The 11,560-nt window shown below is 41.7% G+C and overlaps 1 protein-coding gene across 21 annotated transcripts in view; it reads right to left on the bottom strand.

Moving 5' to 3' along the window:
* Positions 1–559: 559 nt before the first annotated feature.
* Ppip5k1 (diphosphoinositol pentakisphosphate kinase 1) overlaps positions 560–11,560 on the bottom strand; it is a 45,110-nt gene continuing 34,109 nt past the window's right edge. For 8 of the 21 annotated variants that reach the window (XM_008822310.3, XM_029558232.1, XM_029558231.1 and 5 more), the window contains 2 exons: positions 5,790–5,903; positions 560–2,732 (listed from right to left, as the gene is read on the bottom strand). In XM_008822310.3, coding sequence (XP_008820532.1) covers positions 1,807–2,732; positions 5,790–5,903 — 1,040 coding nt within the window. In that variant the 3' untranslated portion in view covers positions 560–1,806. The remainder of the gene's footprint in view (positions 2,733–5,789; positions 5,904–11,560) is intronic. The other 13 variants (XM_029558234.1, XM_029558236.1, XM_029558238.1 and 10 more) reach the window with 4 other exon arrangements.

Raw genomic sequence — 11,560 nt, 5'->3', positions numbered from 1 at the left:
TTTTTAGATTTTGCATTTACTGTCCAAAGGATGGAAGATTTCCTCCCTCCAGTAAAACGTATGTTCCTACCCTCTATAGTCTTGGATATGTCCTGAGTGGTCAGATTATGAATGTATATATGTGGAAAGGAGATATTACAGTCCTTCCGGTGTTCTGAGCTATACCAAGATGTCAATGTGAAGATGTCAAGAGAGTGGAGAACAGGCACCACCTCTTTATACCAACTCCTACTGACACACATTTCAGACCAGGAGAGTAGGAAAGCACTCAGGTGAGTCTAAGGATCTGGTGAGAAGGCATGTACATCCTGCTGCTTCACACAGCTCAAGTCTCTTTGCACTCACACTACCCAACATTCTACTCATTTAAAACAGTTAGGATGTTGGGCTGACCACTATAGAGACTCTCTGTGATGCCAACGTTCTATACTTTATATTTTTTTGGTCTTTGTGAGACAGGGTCTCCCTGTAGCCCCACCTGGCATGGAACTCACTTTGTAGACCAGGCTGGCCTTGAACTCACAGAGATCTGCCTGCTTCTGCCTCCCAAGTGCTGGGATTAAAAGCACCACCTTACCCGGCAACGTTCTATATTTTTAAAGCCCATTCCTGCTCAACTATAAAAGATTTTGACTGATTCAATCACAGACACAATTGGCTTTTTAATTTTTTTTTTTTTGAGACAGGGCTCACAGAGATCCTTCTGCCCCTGTCTTACAAGTGCTGGAGTAAAAGGCATGTACCACCACACCCCAGCTCATATATTCATTTTTGAGTTCACAAAGACATCACAATTCCATAACATTCTCATTATTTTCTATTTATTGAGCACTCATAATGTTCCAGCCCTGACTCCAATGACTGACTGCATTTCCCACTCCTATCCCCAGATCTTTGGGAAAAGCTTCATAATCACATATGATCCTAAGGACACACGATATAAGGACAAACCTCTTGGGGACCCTGGAGTGTTTGGTCTTTGGCCAGTCTGTCCCTGGAAAACTACAGAAATATATGTTTATATATTTATGTATATATATATATATTAAATCTTTGCTCATATCTGTACAACATTGATCTCTGCTAATTGCTTAAAATAGAACTTGATTCTCTCTACTACAGTACTTCCTAAGTCAAACAGCCCCACAAAAGGGGCGCCCACTTCACAGACTGGCCAATAGTCTCCAAGAGCATTTCAAGTAGTTACTCTGAAGTTGCATGACAATCCAATACCTACTCTTTCTTAGAGCCACTTCCCAGAGGTACAGGACTAGGGCAGAGGGAACAAGGAGAGACGACATGGAAACATACATAAGCCTAGTCTAAGATGAGTTGCCACAACAGATGTTTGTTTGGGAAGGGAGCTCTAATTTCAAGGCATTTCAGATGGCCATCCCAGGTGCACCTGTGCTAGTAAAGGTACGCGTTCTCCTGAATGCACATATGGTCTAAGGGTACCTTAAGAAATTGCGAATATTTCCTTCAAAAAGTAAAAGACCCTGCCACTTTCCATTTTATATTTGCTATCCCTTCAATGGTACCTTCAGCAGTAAAGTGAACAATCTAGGATTTCCCAACCCAAGGAAACCATTCAAGCCTAACGGCTAAGTGAAGAACCAATAGCTGCTTTGAATATAAACTGGATGCCCCCCTAGGCATAGCTCTGGCACAGGTATGCTTCAAACCAGGAGGACTGCTTCCTCAGACACCCGTGGCATGAGCCAAGGCCTTAGCTGGCCAGTATATTAGCCAACAGAAAAGGCTGCAAGTTCAAACAGCTGGGGAGTGTGACACCAATGAGAAAGATTAATTACACGTTGCTGGTGGAAGGGGTGAGTGCTGGTCATGGGCTAGAGACTGGCTTTGAGGGTTTAGATCACTAGATAAATACTGGACTTGGGGGACATCCTCACTGGGTGTCTTATCAACCACATCAGGGACCACCCAAGAGTTCTCAGAGACCTCCTGAGCCTGCAGATCAATCTCCCCAGTGCACTCTTGGGATGATTTATCAGCCTCAGGAATGTCTTGAGATAACACACTGATGGCAGAAGCCTCCTTAGCCAGACTGCCAACAGAGAACTCCTGGCATGGCTGGCTGACCTCTTCAGGGATCTTTTGGGTTGGACTGCCAACCTCTGTAAGGGTTTCCTGGGCCATGCCCTCAACCCTTACAGGGAATTCATGGACTAGTCTGCCCTGTTCCACAGGGAACCTCTGGCATGGCTGGTTGATCTCTTTGGAGTTCTCCTGACAAAGCTGGCAAACTTCCTCACAAACTTTCTGAGACAGCTGGCTCGTCTTCTGGCATGAATGACAAGTGCTGGTAACAGTGTCATGGTTCTGCAGCAATGGCTGACTGATGTCTGGGACCTCCTGGGTAGGCTGGCTGACTTCCTTAAAGATGTCATGACATGGCTGACTGATGTCTGGGACCTCCTGGCATGTCTGGCTGACCTCCTCAGCAGTATCCTGACCTCCTAGCTCACTGGTTTCCACAGGTACCTGTTGAGGGGACTGGTTTGCTTCAAAAAGCTTTTGCTGTCCTTCTAAGAGGAACTCTTGTGTTCCATTTCCAGGAGTCTCCTGGAGCAACCCAAGGTCTTGATTTTCTTCAGTTACATGTATATTTACAGAGGATTGATCACTGAAGCCAAAATGGGAGTTGCTATCTACTGCAGTAGGGGAGGAAGGACCAGCACTGGACACAGTGCTTGACGGGCCACTGCTATCTGTAAAGCAAAATTATGAGACCAAGTTAGACAAGTAGGCTCTACTTAAGCATAAAGATTAAATGTTAGAATGGATGGCCCTTGCTACTCATGTTTTGGGGAGAGAGGATCTTAATCCTTCCTAAATTTGGCAGATTCCTGAGTTCACTCAGCTCAGGAACTGTCATACTGGCCTAAGATAGACTATAGGAACAACATAAGGCTTCTCTAAGATTCAGGAGAACAAAACCTATTTCATCTAGTTTTTCATAAACACTCTGATAAACTCCCACCCCAACTCCAAATTCCCATGGCCCCTCATTCCTACTTTGGATGCAAATATTTAGGCCTAATGATTCACAATTACTGTTATATATCAAAATTGTGGGGAAAAATTAAATACCAATTATCAGGTTCCATCTCCATACATTCTAATCCTATAGGCTTAGTGTAAAGGTATGGATGGAAGGAGGGTTGACGATGAAAACAATAACATCATTGAAATATTCCCAATGGTGGGGACTGGGAATTTGGCTCAGTGGTACAGTGTCAGTCTCTAATGCATAAAGCCCTAGGTTCAGTATCCAGCATAAAACCAGGTTATCCTGGTTTTATGCTACACATAAGTTCAAGGCCAGCATAATCATGGGCTACATGCAACTTTTCCTAGAAAAAAAAAAAAAAGAAAGAAAAGAAAAGAAAGAAGAAAAAAGTTTTTTTTAAAAAAAAAAAATACTATTTTTATTTTATGTGTATGAGAATATTGCCTGCATGTGTGTAAGTACATCCATTTTGTGCAATGCCTAGGGAGGTCAGAAGAGGGCATTGGATCCCTGGAACTGAAGTTATGGACAGTTGTTAGCTACCATGTGGGTGCTGGGAATCAAACTTGGGTCCTCTGGAAGAGCAGCCAGTGCTCTTAACAGCCGAACCATTTCCTCAGCCCTAGAAGGAAGGCTCTTAACTGAATCTGATGTATACCTTTTGTTAAGAATTACTCTTTAATCATTTCTTGGTCATTTGCTAAGATCAAGTGAAGAATCATTCTTTAAAGTAGTCAACGTATTTCTGGAGCAAGAGATACCCCAAGAGATAAGTAAGCAAGAGAATGTAGAAAAACTTATTAAATCAGGAGCTCACACCTGCAATCCTAACACTCAGGAGGGCTGAAAGTTCAAGGTCAGCCTGGGCTTTATAGCAACTTCTAGCCTGGGCTACAAAGTAAAGGCAGAAAATGAAAAAAAACAAAAACAAAAACAAAGGAAACAAAATTTATAAATGATAACACTAAGAAAGAAAATTTACCTGAAGATGGAAAACTGCAATAGAATTTCCAAATGACAAAAACTGAAAATTAGTTTATTAAGGGTGTCACTGACATCTTTGAAGCTCTCATAGAAATAATAAATTATCTTCCAGAGAAAAGGTACACATTTAATATTCACACCAATCTTTATAAATGATTCCTGGAGTTCACAGAAACCCATCCATGAATTCAAGGTCTTACAACATACACTGTTACAAGATTGTGTATCTTGGATACATAGAAAACATAAAAACTAATTTTTCCAATCCTGTTGAAAAGTCCCAATTGGATCTAAACTGTATCTTTTGCTAATAATAATAAAGACCTGCCAGACATGAGATGTATGCCTGTAACTTTAGCACTTGGAAACCAGAGGCAGGAGGATTGCTGCAAGTCCAGACCAGCCTAGTTTACAACCTGAGTTCTAGGCCAGCAAGAGCCACATAGCAAGACCCTATCTTTTTAAAAGATATATAATGAGGACTTTAAAGTCCTAATTAGTCTATAGGATGATTCAACCCCAAACTCTCCTACTTGACTGACCTCTAGTATGAAGGAAATCTACTTTCCCTTTTGTGAGTGTCATATTTCTCTCTTCTGGCTAAAGATAATAAAGGTAAGTGGGGGAAAGCAGCACTTCAACTGAGAACAGACATCTGAGAAGAGTCATGTATAGAAAAGCAGCTCACTTGAGTTTCTTTTCTATTTTTTAATTTTATGTGTATGCATGTATTGCCTGCATGTATGTAAGTGCACCTGTGTAGTGCAATGCCCACAGAAGTCAGAAGAAGGCATCAGATCCCTTCAAACTGGAGTTACAGACAGTTGTTAGCCACCATGTGGGTGCTGGGGATTGAACCTGGGTCCTCTGCAAGGGTAGTTAGTGCTTTTAACCACCGAGCCATCTCTCCAGTCCCTCTTTTTTTTTTTTTATTAGAAAAATATTTTGATTTATTTTTATTTTATGTGTAAGAGTGTTATATCTGAATAAGTGTACCCATGTCCTGCAGTGCTTGAGGAGGACAGAAGAGGGCATTGTGTCTCCTGGAACTAGAGTTACAAATGCTTGTTAGCCACCATGTGGGTGCTGGGATTCAAACCCAGGTCTTCTGCAAGAACAGCCAGTGCTCTTAATCCTAAGCCATCTCTCCAGCCCTGAGTTTCTTTTTTTTTTTTTTCCCTCTATTTATTGTTTTTGTTTTAGTTTGATTTTTGAGACAAGGTTTTGCTACATGTAGCCCTTCACTGGCCTCAAACAAGCATACAATACCAAGCCTGGCTTAAGATTTTTTTTTGTTTGTTTGTTTCTTGTTCTCAGCTTTTCTATATATTTAGGTTGTCTCCTAGTCATTTTTATCAAAGAAGGTTGTAGACAGGGACAGTAAGGTTTACAAGATCCATCCTTTTTTCCCAAAAAGGGTCTTTAGAGATCACTCTGGACTCTCCAATGAGGCTGGAAGACACAGGTAAAGAGATTTTTCCTTTAACCTGGAAACAGTTGCTTCCCAAAATGGTCATTCCTACCTTTTTTTTTTTTTGAGACAGGGTTTTGCTATATAGCCTAGGCTAGTCTTTAATTCACTATGTAGCTTAAGTTGGTCTTGAACTAACTTTTAATCCTCCTGCCTCTACCCATCGAATGAACTTCTCTGCTTGGCCATTTCTGGTCTTTTCTCCCTCATCTTCTTAACTCTCATGGGACAGGTCTCTCATCCATCAATCCCTTCATCCCTCTTGGGTTTTGTGTAGACAGTTAAAAAAGGTTTACTTACACCAAGGGGGCTTCTCAGAGCGCTGCCGAAGTTGTAGGGGTGGCGAATGAAGAGTACGGGGTCGGGAAAATGGGTTATCTGAGGCCTGGTTGCTGTGCATAGAGTCAAAGAGGGCTGTGTGGGTGGGAGAGGGGGAAGAACAAAAGGCAATGAAAAAGAATCCAGGAGTCACAGGTTCTCATCATAAGTCAGTCACTTTACCCCCCTCCTAGAGATCTTTCACCCAAACTTTTTCATTTTTAAACTGTGTATTAGAATGTTTTTCAAATATACAATTTATTATTAATTTATTAGTGTACAAAATAATGGGTTTAATAGGACATTTTCACACACGTACATATTATGCTTTGCTCATATTTATCCCCTATCATTACCTATTCTGTTCCTCTCCCCTTTCCCTCAGTCCCCTATTCCCACAAATAGCTTATCTGCATTCATGTCTCTGTCTCTCATGCTCTCTCTCTCTCTCTCTCTCTCTCTCTCTCTCTCTCTCTCTCTCAATTTTACATGACAATGACAGAAAAAAAGGCTGGCAAGATGGTTCAGAGAGTTAAGGCATTTGCCATTAAGGCTGATGACTTGAGCTGGATCCCAGGGACAAGGTGGAAGGAGAAAACTAACTCCTGCAAGTTGTCCTGATTTCTGCATGTGGGCCATGGTATTCCACCCCCAAAATTAATAAATGTAAAAAGATTCTGATGCTCCTTTGCATATGAAAAGTTTATTCTCCCTTGCTTCTTTCAAAATTTTCTGTCTTCTGGCAATCTGAACATAATGTGTCTCACTGTGGATTTCTTGGAACATATCCTATTGGAGCTGGTTAAGCTATCTGGAAATATAAATTTAGGTCTTTTATTAATTTGAAAAGGTTTTGTCTATTACTTTTTCAAATATATTTTATTCCACTTTGTCTCTTCCTTTGAAATTAAGATCTGCTGTGCCACTCTGGAATCAGAAACTCTAGTCACACACTGAGGCTACCATCTTCAAAACTACCACCAGGGTCTGCGGAGCCAGCTCAGCAGCTAATTTCCATGTGTTCCCAGCACACACATAACACCACATAACAGCCTTTAACTTCAGCTCTGAGGGATCCTATGCCCCTATCTGGCCTCCAAGGGTACATACCCACACAGAGACACATTTAAAAAACAAATTTACCAGCTGGGTGTGGTGGCACATGCCTTTAATCCCAGCACTTGGGAGGCAGAGGCAGGCGGATCTCTGTGAGTTCAAGGCCAGCCTGGTCTACAGAGTAAGTTTCAGGACAGGTGGGGCTACTGGGAGACTCTGTCTCAAAAAGACCGAAAAAAAATCTACCAACAAACTAGGAGGTAGAGGGTGGGCAAGGACAATAAAAATGCTGCAAAATTTTCTTTACATTTTAGGCTACCTTTAAATTTTTTTAATTAATAAAAATTGATTACTTTTTTTGTGTGTGATGCTGGGAGGTCCTACCCAGGACCTTATACATGCTAAACAAGTGTTCTACTACTGAGCTACACCCCCAGTTCTCAGGTTGTCTCTTTCTTGATTTTGGCATTTTCCTGCTTTCTTCAAGCCTTTGACTATTTCCCAGAGTACTGAAAAAGTTAATTCTGAAACTTTTTGCATGATATGTGTGTGTGTGAGTGTGTGTGTGTGTGTGTGTGTGTTTCTGTGAAGCAACAACCCCTTGAATTTATCACTGATTATTACATATCTAATCCATATGGAATTTATCCTGGTATATAATATGAAATATGGACTTGATCTTAATTTTTGTCAGGTGGCTACTCACACCTACTTCACTTTTTAAAAAAATATCAACTTTAGGCTGGAGAGATGGCTCAGAGGTTAAGAACACTGGTTTGTTCTTGCAGAAGACCCGGGTTAGAATCCCAGCACCCACATGGCAGTTAACACCGTCCGTAACCCCAGTTCCAGGGGATCCAACAGCCTCTTCTGTCCTCTGTGGACATTGTACGACACAGGTGCACATACCTACACGCAGGCAATACACACATATACATAAAATTTTAAAATATATATACATACATACATATACATATATCAGCTTTGGGGCTGGAGATGACTCTTATAGAAGACCTGGGTTTGGGTCTGAGTACCCACAGAAAGGCTAACAACTGTCCATAATGCCAATTCCAGGGTATCTGATGCCCGCTTCTAACCTCCTCAGGCATTACACAACACAGGTAGGTATACCTATCTACATGCAGGCAATACATTCATACACATAAACTAAAAATAATATTTTTTAAAAAAAGCTTTTATGCCAGGCGTGGTGGTGCATGCCTGTAGTCCCAGCACTTGGGAGGCAGAGGCAGGCAGATATCTGTGAGTTCAAGGCCAGCCTGGTCTACATAGTAAGTTCCAGGACAGCTGGGGCTACAGGGAGACCCTGTCTCAAAAAGACAAAAAAAAAAAAAAAAACCCCAGCTTTTACTCAGGATTTTGGAATGCTAACTTCACTGATTTCTAGACTTCTTATCTTGTCTCCTTAGTTTATTTATTCATGTACCAATACTATACATTTGTTTGTTTGTGACAGTCTCACTCCTGTAGCTCTGCATGGCCTAGAACTCACTGTGCAGACCAAGCTGGCCTTGAACTTGTAACCCTCCTGTCTCATCCTCCCAAGTACTGGGACTACAGGTGTGTACAACCTTGCCTAGTTTTATGTGGTACTCAAGATCAAACCTAGGGCTTTGTATCTGCTGGGAAAAGCACTCTACCAACTGAACTACATCCTTAGCCCCTGGTTTTTTTGTTTTTTTTTTCTTTTCTTTCTTTTTAATTTAGTTTTTCCTATTTTTTCAATAGAAACTATAAAATTGATTTGTATTTTTATTAAGATGATATTAAGTTTATAAATTACTTTGGGGAAAAGTACTATTTATTTTTTTCTTTTTCTTAGGTTTTTTTGTGAGTATATGTGTGCATGTTATGTGTTCGTGTGCGTGTGCAAAGATATGTGTGCAGGCATGCAACCCATGTGGTGGCCAGCACTTGATGTCAAACGCTCTTCAATTGCTCTCCACCTTATTTTTTTGAGACAGCATCTCTCACTGAACCTGGAACATTTGGCTAGATTTGGCTAGACTTGCTGACCATCAAGTCCCAGGGATCCTCCTGTTCCTACCTCCCAAACACTGGGATTATAGGTATACAACACCATGCCTGGCTTTTACATGGGTGCTGGGGATCCAAACTCAGGTCCTCTGCCTTACATCGCAAACATTTTACTGACAATATCATCTCATCATTTTTGAGTCAGGTCTCATGTAGCCAAGGTTAGCCTTGAAATGCTGATTATCTTGCTTCAGCCTCAAGTATTGGCATTACCACACCTGGCTCAAACAGATTTAAATAGAGATTTTTTTTTTTTTTTTTTTTTTTGTCTTTTTGAGACAGGGTCTCTCTGTAGCCCTAGTTGGCTTGGAACTCCCTATGTAGACCAGGCTGGCCTTGAAGTCACAAAGATCCGCCTGCCCCTGCCTCTCGTGCTGGGATTAAAGGTGTGTGCCACCACACCCAGCTAGATTTAAATACAGATTTTAAGCAAGGGGGTAAGAGAAAGACAAGCACTTAGGAAGAAAGTAAGACAGACACACTAGAGGATGAGTGTGGGCTTTTAAAGGAGAGTTGCCAAGAAGTAATATTTCTAAAATGTTTAGTTGGCCTGTTTGGTTTTTTCCCTTCCTTTTGTTTTGAGACAAGGTCTCATGTACCCCAGAAAGACCTCAAACTCCCTCTGTAGCTAAAGATGACACTGATTTTAATTTTTTAAAATTTTATTTTATGTGTATGAGTGTACTGCCTGCATGTAGGTAAGTGCACCCATGTCATGCAGTGCCCACGGAGGACAGAAGAGGCCATCAGATCCCCTGGAACTGGAGTTACGGACAGTTGTTAGCTGCCATGTGGGTGCTGAGATTCAAACTCGGGTCTTCTGCAAGAACAGCCAGTGTTCTTAACCACTGAGCCATCTCTCCAGCCCCGAATTTCTTTAATTTTTAAAAAAATTTATTATAAACTGGGCATGGAGGTACATGCCTTTAATCCTAGCACGCAGGAGGCAGAGGCAGGCAGATCTCTGTGAGTTCAAGGCCACCCTGGTCTACACAGAGAGTTCCAGGACAGCTGGGGCTCCAGGGAGGCTGTCTCAAAAAGATCAAAAAAAAAATTTATTTAGTGGTGTTTGTGTGTGTGCTATGTGTGTGAATGTCAGTATGCAAATGCCATGGCAGTGTGTGGAGGTCAGAGGTAATCTTTGGAAGCTGGTTTTCTCCTTTCACTGTGAGTTCTGGGGATCAAACTCAGATTAGGCTTGCTGACCTTGACATCAAACTTTTTTTGGGTGGGGAGGAGGGAGGCAGGGTCTCACTATGTAGCCCTGGATTACCTAGAACTCCTTATGTAGACCAGGCTGGCCTCTAACTCACAGAGATCTCCTTGCCTCTACCTCCTGCGTGCTGGGATTAAAGGCTTGTACCATCAAACTGAGTTTTATGTGGTGATAGGATCAAACACAGGACTTCCTGTATGCTAGGCAACACTCTACCTATTGAGATAATCCATAGCCTCTGATTGTACATTTTTTCTTAAATTTTATTTTATTCTTTCTCTCTTCCTCTCCCTTTCTCTTTCTTTCTTTCTCTCTCTCTCTCTCTCTCTCTCTCTCTCTCTCTCTCTCCTCTTTCTGGTACATACATATGCATATATGGTGTGTGTATGCTTGCCTATGCACATATTTATGGAGGTCAGTGGGGGTTTTCTATTACTTTCCACATTAGTTTTTGAGACAGGGTCTGTCATGGAATCTGGAGTTCATCATTTCTGCTAGACTAGCTGGGCAGCAAGCTCTTAGGATCTTTCTGTTTGTGCCCTTCAGTGCTGGGGTTATGGATATGTGCCAGACTTTTATGTATGTGCTAGGGACCAATTTGAGGTCCTCAGCTTGTACAGCAAGTACTTTACCCACTGACTCCTCTCTTCATCCCTAACTATACATCAAAAAACATTTTTACACTTATTTTTTTGTGGGTACACACTCACATACACAAGCCACAGGATGTGTGTGGATGTCAGGGACAACTTAGAAGAGTTGGTTCACTTCAGGTAGGCACGGTGATGTATACCTTTAATCCCAGCACTCAGGAGGCAGAGGCAGGTGAATCTCTGTGAGTTCAAGATTAGCTTGGTCTACACAGTGAGTTCCAGGCCAGTTGGGACTGCAGGGAGACCCTGTCTCAAAAAAAAGTAGGCTCTTTTCTACCATGTGGGTCCCATGTGGGTCCCTGACTCAGGTAGTCAGGCATAGCAGCAAACACTTTTACCTAAGCCATCTTGTCAGCCCTGGTTATACATTTTTAGTCATTTTTATTTCTTTGTAGAGTACCTAATTATGGTTTTTTCCTTCCAAACTATTCTTTTATTTACATTCATTCTTGTTTGGATTTTTTTTGTCTTTTTTTGAGAAAGGGTCTCCCTGTAGTCCCAGCTGGCCTGGAACTCACTATATAAACCAGGCTGGCCTTGAGCTCACAGAGATCTGCCTGCCTCTGCCTCCTGAGTGCTAGGATTAAAGGTGTATGCCACCATGCCTGGCTCTACATTCCTATATTTAAGTTACATGGAAAAGAAACCACTAAGCAATTCTGCTTTGTTTCAGAAAAAGTTTCTACTTAACATCAATTATGTGGTTAATAACTCACTAGGAATAGCCACATCTTTGGGTCCAGACTGGTGCTATGGTACATCTCCAAAAG

This window comes from Nannospalax galili, unplaced genomic scaffold, assembly GCF_000622305.1.
Source record: "Nannospalax galili isolate Female #2095 unplaced genomic scaffold, S.galili_v1.0 scaffold1909, whole genome shotgun sequence".
NCBI lineage: Eukaryota > Metazoa > Chordata > Mammalia > Rodentia > Spalacidae > Nannospalax > Nannospalax galili.
This window is presented reverse-complemented; position numbering and strand designations above follow the sequence as displayed.